Source organism: Convolutriloba macropyga, chromosome 8 (assembly GCF_964194025.1).
Source record: "Convolutriloba macropyga chromosome 8, txConMacr16.3, whole genome shotgun sequence".
Lineage (NCBI taxonomy): Eukaryota > Metazoa > Xenacoelomorpha > Acoela > Convolutidae > Convolutriloba > Convolutriloba macropyga.
This window is the reverse complement of record NC_134475.1, coordinates 58,011,043-58,032,302: the sequence shown is the minus strand read 5'-3', so window position 1 is coordinate 58,032,302 and position 21,260 is coordinate 58,011,043. Positions and strand designations below refer to the sequence as shown.

The 21,260-nt window shown below is 35.9% G+C and overlaps 2 protein-coding genes across 2 annotated transcripts in view; one reads left to right on the top strand and one right to left on the bottom strand.

Annotated features, from left to right (window-relative positions):
• LOC142344868 (uncharacterized) overlaps window positions 1-21,260 on the bottom strand; it is a 577,092-nt gene that overhangs the window by 415,057 nt on the left and 140,775 nt on the right. The gene's annotated exons all lie outside the window — the stretch shown is intronic.
• The window catches only part of LOC142344219 (uncharacterized), a 30,146-nt gene continuing 19,690 nt past the window's right edge, over window positions 10,805-21,260 (top strand). The window contains exons 1-3 of the mRNA XM_075395770.1: window positions 10,805-10,930; window positions 13,813-13,960; window positions 17,217-17,292. Of these exons, the coding sequence (XP_075251885.1) occupies window positions 10,863-10,930; window positions 13,813-13,960; window positions 17,217-17,292 (292 nt within the window). The 5' untranslated portion in view covers window positions 10,805-10,862. The remainder of the gene's footprint in view (window positions 10,931-13,812; window positions 13,961-17,216; window positions 17,293-21,260) is intronic.

Below are 21,260 nucleotides of genomic sequence, written 5' to 3'. Positions count from 1 at the left end.
AAAAATGAAACCAACAGAGACATTAATCTTTGCTTCACGGAAAAGTTAGTGCGATCTTGTCACACGATGATGATCAGTTAATGTGACTAAGTAACACACTGAAAAAAAACAAAAAAGGCAAAGTTAAAAAACAGGCAAATATGCCAGTGAAGTTGATACAAGCCTGGCTATTCTTTCTTTCACTATGTGATACCCGAACAATTATTTATTTCTCAATTTCATTGATGCAGTAAAACTAATATGATGCTCTTAATTTAGTTCATTATCTTAATCTTAATCTTATGATCTTGTTTCAACTGTCTGGTTAGTTTCCCGCTTCGTGATCAGACATGTCTGATCACGCATTCACGTTGTGCTCGAGTGGTTTTACTTTATTAATTTCATAGTTCTGATTTTCGGCAATTCAATTCAGTCTGCAAAACCTTCTCTTAATTTCCCGCTCTGCAAGTAAGCGAAACAAAAGTGAAAGTAGATCTCGCGCCGCGAATAGTCAAATAATATTCCCTTTGCAATCTCGCACCGCAAATCATCACAGCAAAATAATAAAGTACGACATGGCGCAGCCAGCAACGAAAAGAACACCCCTTGGAATCGACCCTTTCTGGGACAAACCAACACCGGATCCACCACTCCGATGGCAGAAGTGGAGGGTACAATACAAACTGGCACTTTTAGCCAAAGAAAACATCGTTTTGGACACGCTTCTCGGCCCAAAACCTGATACGGTAGAATTACCTCTAGAGCCAATCTACGAAGAGACAATTGTGGGTGCATCTGCACAATCAGAGAGGGAGAGGAACGCGCGCAACGCGCAACAAAAAAAGAACTGGCAAAACAAATGCCAACGACTTATTGAGGTAGGCATCATGTGTGGCGACAAACCCTGGTCATTGGCAGACCGGAAAACAGTCTCCCTTCTTTACTTGAGCATCGGAATAGAGGGACGTCGTATCCTTAACTGTAAGAACCCGCATATCATGATAGACACTCTTGCTACTATCGATTTTTGGAGAATCGTGGAGGAAGCATTCATTCGCCCACGCAACATAACATTTGACAGACATGTCTTCCTGATCACAAAACAGCTTAGAGGAGATACTGTCGAGCATTTCTAGGGTAAATTAAAAGAACTGGCGGAAAACTGTGATTTTGAAAACAAAGAGGAGACCCTAAGTCGAGATGTATTCATCACAAATCTGATTGATCCCGAAATCCAAAAAAAAACTACTAAAACAAACGGTAGAACCGCGACAGGCGTTGGAACTCGCAATCAATATGGAACTCGGGATGCGAAATCAACATCAAATACAACAGCACAATAAAATTGTTGTTCCGGCGAATGTCAATGCTATTCAATTCAACAACAACTCACGAAGACCGTATTGGCAGAACAATAATAATGTTCTCAAACAAAATAATAGATCAACAATGTATTGTTCGAATTGTGGCGGAATCTGGCTCCGAAATCATCGCGAAAAGTGCATTGCAAAAGGAAAGACATGCAACAATTGCGGGTTATTAAACCATTTCGCAAAGGTCTGCCGTAAACAGCAAAAGAATATCAACGTAAAGCCCCAAGATCCCAAGAAAAAGATGGTTCGGGTGGTAGAAGAAGAGCCACACCCAGAGGACTCGGTAAATTTCGTCCAACCGGCAAAACTCTATGAATCAGATTACAGCAGCGGTTAAGAGGACAACACAGTCGCAATGATTGAAGCCGCAGTGGAGAAAGTTGAACCCCTCAATATGCCTCTCAAGATTGGAAATGTCAATACAACTCTACTCGTGGACTCCGGGAGTGCATGCAGTATACTTCACCATTCACTCGCGTTGCAAGTGGTACAAAGCAGCCCCCGCGCTTTCTGGATTCACGAATCGTCACCACCACAACTACGAAACTTCGCTAACGAACCAATACAGGTACTGGGAAAGATTCAAGCCCCTGTAACGAGCAAAGGATGGGTATGCGACACAGCAGCTTTCACAGTTGTGGCCGACGGTTTAAAGTCCTTAATAGGTCGTGATTTGTTCAAGCAACTCGGACTTGCCGTAACTCAGTCTACACTTATTAAAGGTAACAGTGTCAACGACATCGCATCCCCTGAATTTAAAGAACAGATAGCAAAAAAATTTCCTGGTTTGGTATCACGTATTGGACGATCAAAAAGTCATGTAGCAAAATCTAAATTTCACAAGAATTTCCAACCTAGACATCAAAAAGGTAGACGAATTCCTATCAATCTTCAAGATAAAGTTAATACAGAACTTAGAAAACTATTAGCTGAAAAACACATTATGAAACTGTCAAGCTGTCCTGATAATTATTTCATCTCACCTATTGTGGTTACAGTTAAAAAAGACTAAACGATAAAGCTTGCACTGGATTCAAAAGTTTTAAATAAAGCTATTCATAAGAACAAATATCAAATGCCAAACATTGATAAGTTAATTGAATCAATATCTCAGCAAATAAGTGCTCCCGTTTCGCAGAACATAACGTACTTTTCTACGATTGATTTGAAATACGCTTATAGTCAATTAAATCTGGACATCAACACAGCTAATCATTGTAATTTTAATATTATTAGTGGAGATATGACTGGCACTTACAGATTTCAAACAGGATTTTACGGACTTACAGATATGCCAGCTGAATTTCAAAAAGCTATGGATTATACCCTAATTGGTTTAGAAAATACATATTGCTTCTTGGATGATATTTTAATTGTTAGCAAAGGGTCTCTGATTGATCACAAAAATTATGTCATGAAATGTCTCCAACGTTTAGACGACGAAAATCTTAGGATAAATCTTCCTAAATGCCACTTTGGTAAATTAGAAATTGATTGGCTTGGGTATCATATATCACAAGAAGGTATTTCGCCCCTCGAATCTAAGACCGCAGCAATTCTGGCTCTCGAAGCTCCGAAAACTTTAAAGAAACTCGATTCATTTTTGGGATCCGTTCATTATATTGAGAAATTTATCCCTAATCTAGCCCAAATAAGTCATCCTCTTCGCCCGCTACTGCGGAAGTCTTCAAAATTCATCTGGACAACTGAACATGAAAATTGTTTTCAAGAAATTAAGACTCGCATAGCGAATGCAACTGCAAATAGTCATTACAATCCGCAACTCGAAACACGCGTGAAATGCGACGCATCCCGCTCAGGTCTCGGTGCGGCCCTCGAACAATTAACTGTAGATGGGTGGAAACCAATTGCATTTGCGTCTCGATTTTTAAGTTTCTGTGAAGAGCGTTATAGTGTAAATGAACTTGAACTTTTGGGTGTAGTCTGGTCAACAGAATATTTTAAAAAATATCTGTATGGAAAACAATTTAAAGTAATTACCGATCACAGAGCACTTCTCTCAATCATGAAAGAACATAGATCTAATAATTCATACAATAGTAGATTGACCCGCTGGGTCGATCGCCTTCTTCCTTTTCAATTTGATATTGAACACCTTCCTGGGGCAAAAATGGGTTTGGTCGATTATATTTCTCGCAATCCATCACAAAAAGCTAAAAAGATCTCTACATACGATGAAGAATTTATTGTTGCCAAATTGAATCTGATCTCGAAATCAATTAACGCATTAGAATTAAACACTGAACACCCTGCATCACATTTACACCAGTTATTAACAAATTACACTCTCGACCCGCAAAACACATCTAAAATTGAAATACTTGATCCCGCATTACAAACTACACCTAAAATTGGGACCACTAATAATTCAGTAAATTCAATTAACGCCCGCGCTACGCGGGTACGCAAACATGTATTTGTCAATTAAACAATTTAAAGTTTGCAACACTCGCGCCACAAAATCCACTTTGCACCTCTCTCACCCTGCAAAATACCAGAAACAACAACCAATTAATCCAAATTAGGAATAAAGTGACATACGCGCAGCGCGAGCATCCATTCACTCAATTAAAAATCCCGCCAATCAACTCACAATCCACAAATACTTCTAAAAGTCATCACCCAGAATTAAAATCAGTGCTTTTTGCCTCTTGTCATTCTAGAAATCAGTTGCATCCTTCTAAACTAAATAATTCTAATCAATCATCATCCGTATTCAAATATATCAATACAATAGATAGTAGAATGCCTTCGAAAAAGAAAATAACCCGAGTCCGATTCAATGATGCATCCCGCGCTGCGGATCAACCCTCAACTAGCGACAACACTACGCGCCCCGCAAGTACGCGATCGAATTTGCCAACCAGCTCTCGCGCGGCGAATCAAACCATACAAAATCTCAGTACACCGCATGCAACAAGTACGGCACCAAACACAACTCCGCCATCCCCAACTCATTCTTCTAATGCTAGTACCCCATTGACGCCGAGCCCGCACGTACCCACTTTCGATTAAATCGTCTCCAAAATTTTTAATAAGTCTCTGATTGCCTCTCTAACTAGTAAGGACGCTGTTCTTAAAGAGGTCAGAGATTGTATCTTGACTAACAACGAAAGCAGATTAAAGGCAATAAACCCCTACATACACTCGTACTGGAGGGATCTGCACGTGCGCTCCGGGTGCGTGTGCAAAGATGAACGAGTGGCTATCCCTAATGTGCTCCGCGAAGCGCTGATCGACGATATCCATTAAAGTCACCCAGGTAACTGGGGCATGATTTGTATGGCTACACACTCCTGGTGGCCCTACATGCACAGGGAATTAATAGTTAAATCCACTGTGTGCAAACCATGCACAGCAATCGGTAAGAATCTTAAATCAATTATTCCCGCTAAACAATTCACTCCTCATATACCATGTGTTGAACCTAATCAAGAAGTTCAAATCGATTTTAAGGGACCAATTTTTGATGAAAAGGGCAATGAGGTGTACTTTTTGGCAGCAATTGATCGCTTTTCTAAATATCCAACTGCATATATTTACGAAAAAGCTAAGGGCCCAAATGTTTTGAAATTTTTGGACATGTGTATTGAAACTCATGGAATTCCAAGATCTATTCGTCTGGACCAAGCAAAATGTTTAATTGGACATCAAGTAAAGACCTTTTGTAATAAAAACAACATCGAGATTATTGAAGCGCCGGTAAATGATCATCGCGCTATTGGGTTAGTGGAACGATTAATTCAAACAATTAAGAATAGACTTGCATGTATCAAAGAAGAGAAATTATCTACACACGCCTTTCATGTAAAGCATGCATTAAAGATAATCATTCACCAATTGCGTATATGTAAACAAAGAACAACAAAGAATTCGCCCTTCGAAGCACACTTTGGAAGAAAGCCTAGTACCCCGCTAAGCGTGATTGCAACTAAACCTAATTTGCTGAACCTGTCATACAAAAGTATTATAAATCATTATTTAGACGAGGACACAGTGATGCCCGAAGAGATCCTGCCTGACGATAAGTGGACCAATGGATATCGTGGCGATATCGAAGTAGAACTTGGCATGACCCGAGCTACAGCTGAAGCACGATCCAGGGAGCAGGCCAGTACAGATGGGGAACCACGATTCCTCAAGACCACGGCGACCCGCCCCATTCCCCTGAAAGAGCGTGCGGCCGAACTGAATCTTGCGAGAAAGGTCCATGGCAAGAGACGCTCGAAAAAGAACTTGGAGGGTTTATACGAGGTCCTTGCCCCTGGGTCGCAAATTCTCAAATTGAGCCCCACCACGTCGACCATAAAAGAACCGGGCAAGCAAGTTGTGACAGTTCGCAATAGCGATATTGCGAAATTTGGCACAAAGTTGGAGAGGCAAACTCCACTGAAAGTTTATGCGGATAGACGCGGACCCTGTTCTGGAGAAAAAGTCGTGGAAGAGCTGATTCACAGCCACATCAAAGAGTTCACCCGAAAGCAAAAGGGTGACAAGAAAATGAAGCACAGGAAGAGAGAACCGGGCAGCGGGGTTTCATCGCAAAGATCGAATATCTCACGCGCGATGCGGGGACGCATTCCAAAATTACCAAACTTCTCTGCGATACGCAATCACCAACCTCCACTCTCGACTAGCGAACCAACCACAACTACATCTACTCACGCGGCCACAACATCGTCTTCTACGCGTACTTCAGACCGTCCTCGTCGAAGCCCATCATATTATGGCTTCGAGACTTCTCCACCAGCTTCTGATATCTTGCCTCCACCGAAACGACCCCGCCGAGCGGGCGATGTGGAAAATTTTGCACCACCTGACACCATTGTCGAATCGGTACAGCAAATTGTGGACAATCAGCCCGAGGAACAAAATGTATCACCCCGTATCGGTTCTGTCTCGCCTCCCGCTACCCGAAACACGCCTCTGCTATATGTGGACACCCCAACGCTGGTTCGGACGATGACAGCTCTCGAGGCAGAGAAACAAGATTCTGACAATGAAGATTGGAATTTGTAATGCTCGAAAACTGCAAAAAGAAAAACATCATATATTGTATTAATCATCGTATTTTTAGCTATGATCACCAGTAAATATATTGATATTATCTATTTAACCGGGGACCTTTTATTAATTTGTAAATATTGTTATTATATAAATTTTGAAAATTGTATTCTACAATTTTCTCTTGCTGCAAAGGGTATGTGATACCCGAACAATTATTTATTTCTCAATTTCATTGATGCAGTAAAACTTATATGATGCTCTTAATTTAGTTCATTATCTTAATCTTAATCTTATGATCTTGTTTCAACTGTCTGGTTAGTTTCCCGCTTCGTGATCGGACATGTCTGATCACGCATTCACGTTGTGCTCGAGTGGTTTTACTTTATTAATTTCATAGTTCTGATTTTCTGCAATTCAATTCAGTTTGCAAAACCTTCTCTTAATTTCCCGCTCTGCAAGTAAGCGAAACAAAAGTGAAAGTAGATCTCGCGCCGCGAATAGTCAAATAATATTCCCTTTGCAATCTCGCACCGCAAATCATCACAGCAAAATAATAAAGTACGACACACTAGATTGACCACAAGTGAGCAGCGCAGCATATTTGATTTTTATGTAGAAAAATAAACGATATTAAAATGGTTCGAGCAGAAAAACTGAAGCTTGTCAAGTAAACAACTAATTTTTGACAGGCAACAAAAAGAGATTCAGAAATAAAATCCAGTAGGGATCCTTTAAGAATAAAATTTTATCATCATCCAGTTCGCTTAACCTTATACCCGTATTCAATTTGCTTAACCTTATACCCGTATTCAATTTGCCTTTAGAATTTGCTATCTCATCTAATGTTTACTAAATGCGTTCTAAAATATGAATCAGTTTACCAAAAAACCATACACCATGCGGTATAAATACAGCGAGAATGCACATTCAGCAGCAGAAGAATAGAATTAATCTAAGTTTCGATTTTCCTTCTTGTCGCGCGACCTGATATGCGTATCTCAAAATGAGGAAGACGATGGGCAAGAAAAAAATAGAGCACACGTTCCGTATGAAAGTTCAAAATATAAAAAAAACTTAATGAATCAACTTTGAACACTTTTGCGGCAACTGCAGTATTTCACATTGATCAAAACATTTGAAACAAAAGTAAACGCGAACAATCTGGACAAACGTGAACTCAATTTGTTTTTGCAATATTTTGACCTTCAGCATATAAACAAATTAAATTTTCCTAATTTTTATCAGCAAAGCGATAACGCACACCTTACAAAAAAGCCTAGAAAACCTAGAAAAAGCACGTAGCCTCATTTTTAAAAGACGTAAACGGGCCTAAAAAGAGTAACCATTCCATTGTTTTTAGAAACTGTAAACTGCAAACATCATTCCTTTTTGCAGTGAGAGTTAAAGTTAGAAAATGACAACAAGGCCAGTAAATACCAACAAATTGTAGAATTGGCATTTTTTATATTCTTTTAAAGGAGAAAAATAGGGGGCGATAAGCTTGTAATTAATTTTATATTTTAAAAAGACTGTGACAGGACAAACATATGCAGATGTACAAGTTTCTGTAGATTTTTCTTTTTTATGCTTTGTTGGTTTTGCTCTTTAGTACAAAGCTACATTAAAATATAACGTATAACAAACATATGTTAGAACACAAATATTTTTTCAACACTTGAAAAGATTAACCAGTGAAGTTCTGAACTTCTTTGCGTCTCGAAAGAAAATGAAGAAAAGAAAATTTTGATTCAATAGTTTTTCGGGGACAAGAAATTAAGCCACAAAGTCACTGCAGATACTTGATTGATTCTAAATTAAATTTTAATTTACAACTCAACAAAGTCCTATCAAATATGGCCACAGCGATTAGATCCATATACCATATACGTTATCAGTTGCCTCTGAAAGAACGATTGATGCTATTCAAATCCCTAGTCCTTTCTCATTTAACTTTCAGTACTCTATTTTTTCAGAACTTGAATTTCTCTGCAATCCAGTGAATTAATCGACAAATCAATTGGGGATTAAAGTTTGCTATATGAGAAAAAAGTTTGAGCGATCTAGAGATCTCCTAGTAATATCTGACATTTTACCTGCAGAACTTTTAATAAGCCAGATGAGTGTTTCCAAACTTAGGAATGATATTTCATTATTGAAATCAGACGGCACTGAGAATTTTTTCTAAGTGGTAATGTCTTAGTAAGAAAAAACAACAGAACTGAACAGCTAATTCTCCTAAGGTTGAGCAGTCGATCATTACAAAAGAGAAGCATCCAAAATTGGAATAAACTTCCGCGTGAAGTCCGGACTATCAGATCACGCTCACAGTTTAAACGCATGTTAAAACAGCATCTGCTCCAACAATTCCAACTTGTTCCGTTGGAAAGGAACGTTGGTGGCTTCAAAGGTTGTTTTTACCCTAAAAAACGGAACCACTAATTTTATTTTTTAACATTGTACTAATTTTGTATATAACATTTTAAACTTGTAATATTTAACCCCTGGGTTATATTTTCAGTTTACTTGTTTAAAAAAAAGTTCTGCTAGTGCTTCTGGGTAACTAAGTAGAGCACGCAAAAATAGTCAGGGCAACTAAGTGGGCAGGAAATTAGACAAATGCGTGATAGAAGAATATCTCGGATCTTTTCCATTTGTGCTAGCGATTACTTTGCTGTCCCCTGTACGTTACGCAACTCCGCAGTTACAAAGCATGAGCCATTATAAAGTAAATTTTTCTGCAAAGATATGGCGCGCGCCTTTTGGAGTACAAATAAAATGCATCACTAAGTAGGGTGGCACGAATTTAAGCGATCAGATGTTTCTATGACCTATTCTTTAACATTTGGAACTCAAAAGTGTTCCTAATAAGAGTTCCCATCAAGAGAAGGCTGGTTTTGCTCTCATCATTGGTTTCGTTCTTTTTCTTACGTTGAAAAATTATTCGAATTGTATTCGAGCACTTTCTTATTTTTAATATGATTGCATTTTTATTTGTTAATTATAAACCAGAAGGGTTTCAAATCAGCGCTCAATTAACCACGGATCCTATTTACGTGCAAATCAGGACAAATATTAGGAAGCAGAAGCGCTGCGAACCAATGTAAGACTCACTCTGCCAAATGTCGAAGTTTTTAGCTAAAGAAGAATTGATCATGTGACTCTTATTGAAGTCACCGAAAACATCGTGGTTTTATTAAGAAATGCAAAGTTGATCGAGATATTCTGTCAAAATTTTGAGTTGGTTTATTCATTGTCACCCAACCTCGCTTAAAACACGAAAAGTGCACGTTTTAAAATGAAAAAGATCGTGGAAGTCGAACTTTCAGCTAAGTGTATAGAAATTTCTGGCATTTTAACCTCTGGCACTAGATTTGCGGCTTTTTAAAATGTGCAGGTGTTTTAAACCGAGTTTCGGGATGAAAAATGAAATTTCTGTCTTTTTGTAATCTTCGTAGATTATTCTTTTTAGAGGACAGCGAGTCAGTAGAGTAGTATTAGAGATATGTACCGTCTTGTTGGAGTATTGATGAACCTTTTACATTGGTAGTCTGACAACATTTACCCTTACTGATGTACAAGAGCTTGAAGATCTTTTCCGTTTGTGCCCCCAAGCCTAGTAGGATTTTATCATTCGCACCATCAAGACGCACGAGTTATAATTTTACATGATGATTCATAATGTAATGGCAAGTGCTCTGTAACTGAGGGAGCACGGTAATTGAGGGGACACAAACGGAAAAGGTCCAAGGTTTAAATCCTTTAGTTTGGCCGTACGAGCTTTCATTAGTTAATTTTATCATCGATCAAAAAGTTATTAGCGGGCGAGTTGAGTTATTGGAGATTTTTTTGCACATTTGTATATTATCTTCATTAGAGAACCCAAGGTACGATTTCATCGGTCACTGAAACATTAGGGCGGAGAACTTAGTTCGAAAAATTTAACTTAGATTTAAGTGAAAGTCTAAGTTCAATCTTTCGAACTAAGAAATCTAACTTTTGACATTTGAATCAAACTACTGTAAATAATATTCTGCTTCGCTATCGGCGACTGAGACGCCTGGCTTATTTCAACTCACATTTTTAAGAAAACTTTGCTTTGGTTTATCTGCAAAATTGTACTCTTAACTTCAATTTCAAATGAAATTCAACACTTTCGTACCCTTTGGTACTCTAAATATGTTAGAAGAAAATCTTAGTCCTTTAGGGCTTTGTACCCAGCACAAGGGCGCTCGCGTTCTCGTGTCAGGGCACTGAGTCCCTCGGGCGACTAATATTTTTGCTTTAACATATACTTAGACTACTGTTAATTGACACTCACTGTGAATAGATTCACTGAAATTTCAGCCTCTTTTCAGTCCATTAATATCTCCATGCGCCTATACGCAGAACTTTATCAAATAATTTGATATACAGTCTAGTTAACCGATATAAGTGATATGTCCATCTGTAAGTAACAAAAAATTCTCATTCAATGAAGCTCGAATGTTTGCTCAGATTAACAAACTTCTGAATATTTTCTGTTTCTTGTGGGTTGTTTGTTGCACTGATTGGTGAGTTCATAAATCAATATCAACACAAAAACCATTTTGAACTTCATTTAGTTTCATTTACTTAGTTTCTTTATTTCAATTAAACTGTCACATGATCTTTTTCGTTCGTGGTGACCAACAAGATTTTTTTGTGGGTGCATAATATTTGCAACTCATGTTTCAGCTCAAAATGATTTAAATCACTGTGGGTTAAAACAGACCACGCTGTGTTTTTCAAAAATTATGCTTCCTTTCAGCCACTTGTAATTTCTCTTTAATAACACAATCACAGTAGTTGGGCGGTGCACATAAGTAAAAATAAGAACTCAACAGAACCTCAACGGAGGTGAGCAGAAATTTTTGAAGTTTGCTTTTAAACGTAACGTCCCCCCTTTTGAGTCACAAAGCACGAATTGACTCACAAAGGTAAACATTATTGGGCAAAAAGATTTTTTCAACTGTGTTTCTGCTTCTACTTCGTATCTGTTTAACGTTGAACTGTTTAATCAATGGCAAAAGAGCTTCTTTGTTTTCTATTTACTCTGCATAAAAACGCGCACCCACAAATATTTATTTATAGTATCCCAGGTTGAGGTGCCACCCAGAAGTGACCTCTGATCAGATCGTGCCAAACGAAAGTAATCTCTGATTAGACCATCCCAGACCAAAGTATAATCTGATCAGAGTAAAGTGCGCTCGAAACACCGTGTGCGCTCGAAGGGCGCTCGAAACTTTCTCTGATCAGACCTTTCCAGACGGAAAGGACCTCTGATCAGACAAAAATCAGACCATTGTCCAGACAATTGTGCGACCATAGCCAAAAACAAACCCAGACCATCGTCCAGAAGATTTGTGCGCTTAAAAGTCACTCCTGATCAGGCTATTGTGCGCTCAAAATCACCTCTGATCAGACGCTGATCAGACAAATAGTTTGATCAATGAATGGTTTTCACAATGAACGAATTTTGTTATAATAGGTTAACTGAAAGAAGATCTATTATTTGATGGGGAAAAAGACCATTATTAAAACCTTTTTATATTAATTAATTAAAAATTAATTAACCGTAACCGTAACGGCAATATTTAGGCAATGAATAAGCAAAATGTACGACTATAGCACGACAAAAGAAAATTGTACGCCTATTTAAATAATATATTGTTCAGAACTCAATTAGCTTTACACATACTTCTCTTATGTTTTTTTAAAAACCAAACTAAAAAACTTAGAGAGTTGGGAACAAGTTGAAGTGCAAAATTTTTAATTGCACTAAAACGACGTTTGAAGCCGTTATATTAGTCCTGTGGTCTTTTAAAAGCTTTTATAGTTAGCCAATTTTTTGTATGCCCATTTGAATTTTGTCTTCAAAAACTGGATAAACAGTTAGCGCCCGGATAGCATTAAGTTCTTTTTATGTCTTACGCCTAACCAGCCTCTAAGAATGCGATTCACCAAAACTGTTTTGAGGCGACAATTTCATGGTATGAATGTCGGTTCTTAATTTTGAGAGTTTTAATCTCCCGCTTAATCAACCCAGCCCGCCCACTCCCCTTCCCCACTCGGTCCCCACCACTATTCACCCCAGTTCATTCTCCTCCACTTTGTGGTTTGGAGCCCCTTCTTGTCCAGTCCAAACAACCCTACCCCCTCCCCCCGCAATCAATTGGCGCCTTCCTCCCAATACTTGCATCTCTGAGACCCAGCTGGGTACTACCGAAGCCAACCACTCGGCGGTCGTTAGAGAACAATTCCTTCCACTTCAGTGTGTTATGTTTATTGGCGTTAAATTGTAGTTATTGGAATTTAAATAGCATACGATCCTTCTTTCTGAAAAAAAACAAATTAATGGTAACGGTTTGTAGCAACCATCATTTAAAAAATCAAAAACTCAGCTAGAATAATTCACTAGAATAACTCACAAAAAACTGTTGAACATTGCATTAGTTTGTCATGGCACTTCAAATCATCAAAAGAACAGCAATGCTTTGGTTCTCTGAGTATAAATTCGCAGTAGAATCAAAACAACACTCCGCCTCTGACTTTTTTTCTATGTTTTTAAGGATTTTAGAAAAAAAAGTGAGTTCAGATAGCTTCTTATAAAGCATTCAGTTTTTTAATTACTCTAATGAAACAAAAATCTTTTGATTTCGAACTATTAATTGCTATTTTGAAAAAGGGGTACCAGTTGTTAATAAAAATCTGATATCATTTTTTGAGAAGTAAAACTTTTTTTGCATTATAACTTGCATTAACATTATGAAAGAAAACTTAACTTGAACCTGTGACAGGTAGAAAAAATTGACAATAGGAGGACTTAAAGATTTCAGTTATCATTTCACTTAACGACTTACAGTTTTCATTAGATTCTCAGAAATTCTTCGCAGTCCGATGCTTGTCCGACGTCATAGATTTGTGACCCTAAACTGGTAAAAACTGAATAAAAGACGTTGATGGTGTGGTGTGGATTTCGGAAAATTTTTAATTGAAAGTGGAAATGAATTTTCACTATTAGAAAAGAAAACGTAAAATATAATGACACATATTGGTGAATTTTGTCACTGGATTTGTCACACAATGCCAGAGAGAAAAAAAATAAACTCCACATGGAAACAAGTGTCGGATTTGTTTTTTTTTAATTTTGGGTAATTTTGAACTAATTTTTTTTTAACTATCCATCAAGACCTTCACGTACGCTCACATTTCCCAATCTCAAAAAGGTGGATATTTCTAACAGCCCCGAAATGATGAAACCAGCAAAACTGCTTTGTTTGAACTAAGGCCATTTCTTGAACAATTAGGCACTCATCACACAAGGGCTTCATATAGCAATTGAGTATTTTCCTGTAGTTGTGCAGTAATATTGAGAAAAACCAAAATTTTTTAAAATCACCTTTTAATTTTTTAGGAACCTGAACCCGAAGTGGAAACTAAACCTTGGCAACGTAAATGTCGAGCAAGGGCATCAATACAGCGGGACAGGCGACGAAGTCGGGAAGAGAGACATTGAAAAAAGATTCATGCCAGGATTCGGAAACAAAACGTCAGTCGGAGGAGTAAGATATTCCTATTACATATTCCTAATAGATATTCCTCTAACACAAAACTGCACAAAACTGAGCATAGAGATTTGCTATATTAACGATAGCATAATAGTTAAACATAATCCCCAGTGATTTGCGAACTATTATTGTGTTTGTTCTGATGAAAATGAAGATACAAAACTGTTGTCATGTAAGAATTTATCAGAGCTTGCACTATAGTAGTTTCTTCTTGATAAGTTTTGGCCATTTTAGATCGGACAAGACACTAATCATTTTTTATAAGACAGTACACCATTTTATGAATTTACTTTTGTCTTCAACAAATATTATAAGTTACCTAATATCAGAGCTTTTAAGATCATGAAAAACGAACTCCAAGAGTTGAAAGAATTTTACTCTTCTAATAAAGTTTTCTCGTAATTTTTTTTTGTTGATGTGATTGTTTGATATCCATACAGAAGAACACAGACGAATATCCATACAGAAGGATTTTTATGGGATATTAGAAGACCTAGAAACATTGAGAGCTAAAACAAGCTCTTGTAAAGTTGCCAACAATGGCCACTTCCCATAAGCATTGCTTTAGGAATGTTGAAAAATCGTACCGCCTATAACAATGGTAAAATCATGTTATAATACATGAAGGACTTCTAACTGAAAAGTTATTAATTATACTGGGTTAATCACTTTAAAATAAAGCTATTTAGTTTTCCAGCCTAAATCTATGTCTAACTTTTGATTACTGCAAATTGTAGTATGTGAATGCATTCCGCATTACGCTTTATAACGTTTAATACAACCTTACACGATAAATTTTAGATAAGAAGTTTTATCTTATAAAATATTAAGAGGCAAAAGTTATATCGTGTAAGACCCCGCTACAACTTTTTTCGACTGAGAACTGATAAATTTTTTTTAGGATGTCTTACACGAAAAATTTTAGGATTGTTTTAGGATGTCTTACACGAAAAGATCTTAGTTCTTTCGATGTCAGAATTTTTAAGTTTTCAATTAGCTTTGGTTTTCGGACCATTTGTTTTAGTTTGATGAAGGTGTCATATGCTATACTATAGTTAGGTGTTTCTTAAAAAATTTCGGCCCATCGATAAATTTTATTTTTTAAATTATGATTAAAAACAATTAAAAACACAAATATCGCAAAAAAATAGATTTGGAAAGCTTTGGATTGTTTTCCGCGGTGATCATCGAGGTTTCAACCTCTATCTTATTTTCGCAAAAAACTCTGATATTAAATGGTTTTACAAAAGATTGAAAATAGTAACTTTTTTTGAAAAACTTTGGCAAATAATCAAATACAGTTTTTTTTGTGATGATAGATCTTTCACTTATTAGTACAAGCGCAATTTTTGCCATACTTCACTGCTTTGGGCTTTAAAGTGATGTTTTGATTGAAAAAAGTTTCCCCCGCTAGGCATTTTTCAAGCTGAACTGGATATTCATCTCACTCAAGACAAAATTATTACTTCAAATTTCTTAAAAGATATGCTTTTATACAAATTGAATATCAAATTGTTGTTGTTTTATTTGACCATCAAATTTTTCCGCATTTGTCTCAAATTATATTGTTAATTTGAAATCCTTTTTGATTATATGTTAGCTGACAAAGGCAACAAAAAATTGGCAACACTGACTGAGAACAGAAAAGAATATAGCTGCAAAGCTGTAAGCTGAGCACATCTGTATTGCGTTGCACTCTGTTTTTCCGTTTCGTCGTCTCACGCTCTTTTTCGCTCAAATTTTGTGAAAGTTGTTTCCGCAAATTGAAAATTAATTAAAAACCCAAAATTGAAAGAGTCAAAATTTCTGAATGACTTCTTCCTATCAAAAACGGCAATTTAGGCGCGTGAAGTCATTTCTCACTCTCTTTAGACAACGTTTTAAGCTCATTTGCGTGATTAGATTTTGATCACATGTGACTTACCTCACTCAATAAAACGACTTTTGCACTTTAAAACTTAAGTTTAATTTGAACTAGATTATGGTCAATGGAACTCATATGTGTAATGAAGGTCTCTAATCAAAAAGATTCTGCGCAATGCTTTTTAGCAAGCTTTATTAGTTTGTCGCTGAATGTTTTTCACATAGCTTTTTGAGCCGCCGCGATAAATTTTTCAATTTATATCTGTATCTGTTTCTATCTCTATACGGCACGCAAGTCTATTCTTTCTCAGATATTCCGGCAATCCGCGGCTATGTTTTTCTTTTTGCCACAATGAAATTAAAGTTCTTATCGTTCTCTTTTTCGTCCGATTTGTTATAACTTTTCGTTTAGTTCACATTAATTTGAGGATTGAAAGAATCTCGTTGTGTCTAATAATAAAACTACTGAGAGTCGCTTGCGCTGTGTTTTTGCATCTCTTAACGGTCAATCAATTTTTCGTTTGGTCTGAAAATACGTAATCCGATTACTGCCTTTTTAATAATCTGAATATAGTAAAATTTTCTGTTTTTGTTAGATTTTTTAAATTAATTTAGATTGCATCCAATTTAGACAAAAGCAAATTATTAAATGTCGCATGTCTGTTTTTAAAGTTCCTGTGAATTGTTCATTTTTTCTGCAAGAGACAAGTTTTCAAATGCTTTGGAATGAAGTTTAAAGCAGTTATTGAATGTGTCTTTTTAAGTTTTTTTGCCTGACCGATTCGGTAATTTGTTCAAAAACATTCTGTCACTTGCTTGAATAATCTGACTATCCAACTTCTCATCAGGAGAAACAGGATAAACCCATTAGCAGTAAAGCTGTGAACAGCTTCCTTGGATACTTTCTTTACGAGCGTCTACCGGTACCAAAAAATACCAAAGAAAGTTGCAGGTTTTTTTTCTGCCGGCAATTTACGTTCAATGCGGAAAGCGCTTAAATTTTGTGAAAGTGGTTTCCGCAAATTGCAAATTAATTAATAGCCTAAAATTGAAAAATGGGATCAAATAAATTGGAAACAGATACGTTCAGCTCTGATAGGCTTGGTTGATATCCCCCTCCAGCATCACCATCACCGTCAAGTGGAGATGAACTGCCTGTGCTCAAGCTAGCTACCACTTTGCTCAGGTACTTTTATTCTCAAAAATGTCAAGAATACCGCTTCATGGTTTTTTCCGAAATGTTCAGAGCCCAGCCTCTTCTCATTTTTTGTCCAATATTCGTATGAAAATTGTAACCGATTAGAAAATTGCTAGTCCTTGTTTTTTTTTATTTTCTCTCTCACACTGATCGTGTTTTGAAAAAAAGTTTGTTTATCCAAATTTACAGGAGCAAGACCTGTACATGGCGATGATAAAGTGTCTGCACGAGTTTCAAAAGTTGTCTGCCAAAGCGGGAGTAGTTCGTAAGTATTCCAGTTGATAATACGTCTATTCTACAGTAATAATATGATGAGATACGCGGCAAGAATGATGCACGGGACAAGATAGAAGAATTAAGAATTAACCACAGAATTTGATCGAAAAGACCAAAAGCTCTTATCGTATCTTTTTATAGCTGCAAAGCTGTAGGCTGAGCGGAGCTATATTGCGGTGACCTTGGTTTTTTTTACGACTCGAAGAGGAGTATTGGTTTTCTCTCGGTCTTTTTTTACAGGAAGTAGTTTCGCTAAGATTTTTGCTAAGTGAGTCAAGTTTTTTGACTCAAACCTGAGGAAAATTGGTTAAATTCGAGCAAATTTTTGTCTTCTTTATAATGTTTTTATGGTTATTGACTTTCTTCTGACCTTACGCTTCTGCTGTAGTTATTCTCGTTCAATTCTAAGGTAAATTTTACTTTCTACCTGTTGCTACTATTAAATGACACTTCAAATCTAGCCATGGCAATTTTCTCAAACATAAATTACCGAACTTTTTGTTTTTTTTCAGTTTTTTTGTGCTTATCAGTTTCCAACAGTCAATTGACTTTTCTCTCCCTCGTTTTGGATGAATGTCTGATCTGGCAGAAAGCGTTGTAAAAAGTGTTTGCCGATGAATGGGTGGGAAGAAATGTGAAAAGTAATTGAAGTAAACAAGTTTTCTAATTTTGTTTTTTTTTTTGCTCGTACATTTTAATTGTTGTATATTACTTCTCAGTAAAATTTTGGTTGGTCGACTGCTTTACGAGAAAAAGTAAATAACTTTTTCTCAAATTAAACGTTTAGAATTTGTTTTAAGCGTTTGCAGTCAGTTTTTTAGGGAATACTCTTTTCCGGTTTTATCCGTCATCTCCTTTCTCTTTTGAGTTTCTTTTTATGAACACATTCTATTGGGCTTTCTGTCAATTGTGAAAATTTTATTGAAACTAATCTATATAACAGGTTCCGTTACCCATAATTTTTTCTGGAGTGGCCACTAAAGCTTAATTGTATCAGGTTGTGTATCAATTTTGGTCAGAAACTTTTCTCATATTTTTCCTGTTGTTTGAAAATGCCTAGTATAATTTTGTTGAATATGCACTATATCAGCGATGATGGTGAATGATTCTGAATGACTTCTCTCTCTCACTAACAGCTTTTGCGCGCGTGACGTCATTTCTCTCTCTCTCTCTCTCTCTCTCTCTCTCTCTCTCTCTCTAGCAAAAGTTTTTGCGTGATTAAATTTTTATAATACGTGGCTACCTCCTACCTCACTCAATAAAATGACTTCTGCACTTTGAACCTTAAGTTTAATTTGACATAAACTAAGTTCAAATGAATTTATATATGTAATAAAAGTCCCTGATGAAAGGAGATCTGCGCAAGGAATTTTAAAAAGCTTCATTAGTTTATCGCTAAATTATTTTTACATAGCTTTTTGAGCGGCGTCGATACCTTTTTCAACTTATATCTGTATCTGTTTCTATTTTTATTATAAGGCACGCAAGTCTAATCTTTCGCAGCTATTCCGGCAATCTGTGGGCAATATGTTTCTACAATATGTGTCTACAATTCGGCAATTTGTTTCTACAACTCAAATAATTTGAATTGTATTGGTGGGCATCTTTTTATCGATATTTTTGGAGTGTTTTTACAACCGGATGTAGAAATTAATGACAAAGAGAAGGGAGTGTTTTTCTGTTCATGTCGTTTTTTGAGAGAGCGAGAAAAGTAGGCGTGCGAAAATTTTCGCAAAGCAAGAGACACTTTTTGGTCGCGTGCGGCTTTTTCGAAGCAAACTTTTAGTTTTATTACAATATTTTCAGTCAAAATTGTTTCAATTATCTATAATTGTAAAAGTTTTTTGGAATAATTTTCAACATCTGGGTGGAATATTGCACTTAGATCAGATTTAAGGCAAATTCTAACATTTTGTCATGGTTTAAGCTTTTCACTTCCAGCTATGTTAATTTTCCTAATCAAATTTGGACCGTTTCTTTCATTTCAAATATAATTTTTGTTATTCCGATCAGGTATTGAATCTTATTGATTGGAATTTGATCTGAATTCTGATGCGATGTTTGAGTACTTGAAGCATAAATGCAAACTTAGGATAAGGCAGCGTTCAGAAGAGTTGCGGAAGCGACTCAAAGCGTCAAAACTTCAGAAAAGAACCGTAATTGCAATTGAAAACATTACGTTTTGTTTTAAACCATTAACTCATTACCTCCCCGTGTCTAATCTAAAAAATAGTGAAATTTAAACCACTGACACCAAGAGAAACAAAATAGAGTAAAATTCTATATTATTGGTAACGTTTGGTAACGTTTAACTCTGAAAAAGTTCAAAATAATTTGGACGTTCAAAAAACTGATAGGCTGAAAAAGCTGACAGGGCTAAAAATTGCCCCCAAATAATTCAAGATTCTAATCTCAAAAAAATTGCAAAAGCAAAAGGCAGAAAATAAACTCAGTTATTTCATTAAAAATGAATGCTCAAGATTAATAATTAGAAAACTACTACAATTAGAGTTCTAATCAATGCAATGTAGAAAAAAACAACACAAATATCTTCCTTGTTATATATATTATATATATATATATATATATATATATATATATATATATGCTAGAAAACATGATTTCATAGTCATTAGAAAATGAAATTAATCATAGAAAAAACATAAGCAACAGAGAAAACATAAGCAAAATATTCAAAGGCAGAAAATCTTTCAAAAACAATACCAAGGCCGAAAAAATTGCAATCAGTAGTAATAAATGAAAGTTTTCGAAAAATATTTCTAGCAACCTCTGAGCACTGCTTTATGTTGAATGAAATCAATTGCAAACGAAAGAATTGACAAAAATCGCTCAGTTTTTTAATAACTGAACATCAATATAATAAATATAAATGTAGGTGCCAGGAGGAAACTAGAATGATACAAACTAGAACGTGAAGAATATCGACAAAATGTAAGGATCACCGTAACAAAAAGACTTCTGGATTTTTGAAATTAAAAAATCAAAACAAAAAATCAAGAAAAGTGAATACGTGTCCTTGTGCAGCAATCGATACATAGAAACGACAACGAAACATCTGCGACAAAAATTCAAACTCCTGAACAGAACAAAAAATGAAAAGGCAAAGCTCAAACATACGAAATATTAAAACATTTTGCAAAAAATTGGTCAAAAAACTTTTAAGACTGCCTCTTTGAAAAACACTTTTTGTCTCAAAATTTAACGGTAAAAACTAATCGACTTTTTTGAAACAAAATAAAGTCCCTCATGTTGCACAAAAAGACTTTCTCTAGTATTTAAAAACCAAAATACAAACAAAAAAACTCAAAAAAAAATAAAATTACATAGAGGTAGAAAGAGACGTTGAGTATATGAAATATCAAAGTGAATTTGCCATATTAACTGATTTTTGACAAAAAAGACGGCTGAAAGATCCAAAAATGAAGAAATTATTATGAAAATGCCACTAGTTTTCTAAAAAATCAAGAAGGATTTTCCATTTTTGAACTTGAAACGCATTTTCAGGCTCTGCAAAACATAGTGGTATCAATTTTCAAGGTTTACATTTCAATATAGCCTCAAAAAAATTCTACCAAAAACCAAATTACATGAAAAAAACTGGTTTACTTGGACAAAAAAATCTAAAAACTGTTATCTATATGTGCCATTTAGTCAAAAACTACTTTTGAATGTCAAAAAGTCATTCAAAAACGCAGCGCATGATCAAGACACTTCTCTCGCTCTGAACAATTAGTTCAAATGGCAAATTTACTCACTTTCGCACACCGAAATCACATTGAAAAATTAATCAAACCGAAACTAATCATGAAAATTCAGAACAATATCCAAACATTTGTTTGTTACCAAAACCAAGCCCTATGATTAATCGCAAGAAAAGAGTGTTGTTCAAAATTTGTAAAAGCTAGCAAAACCTCATGGCCATGTCAAACAAAATCA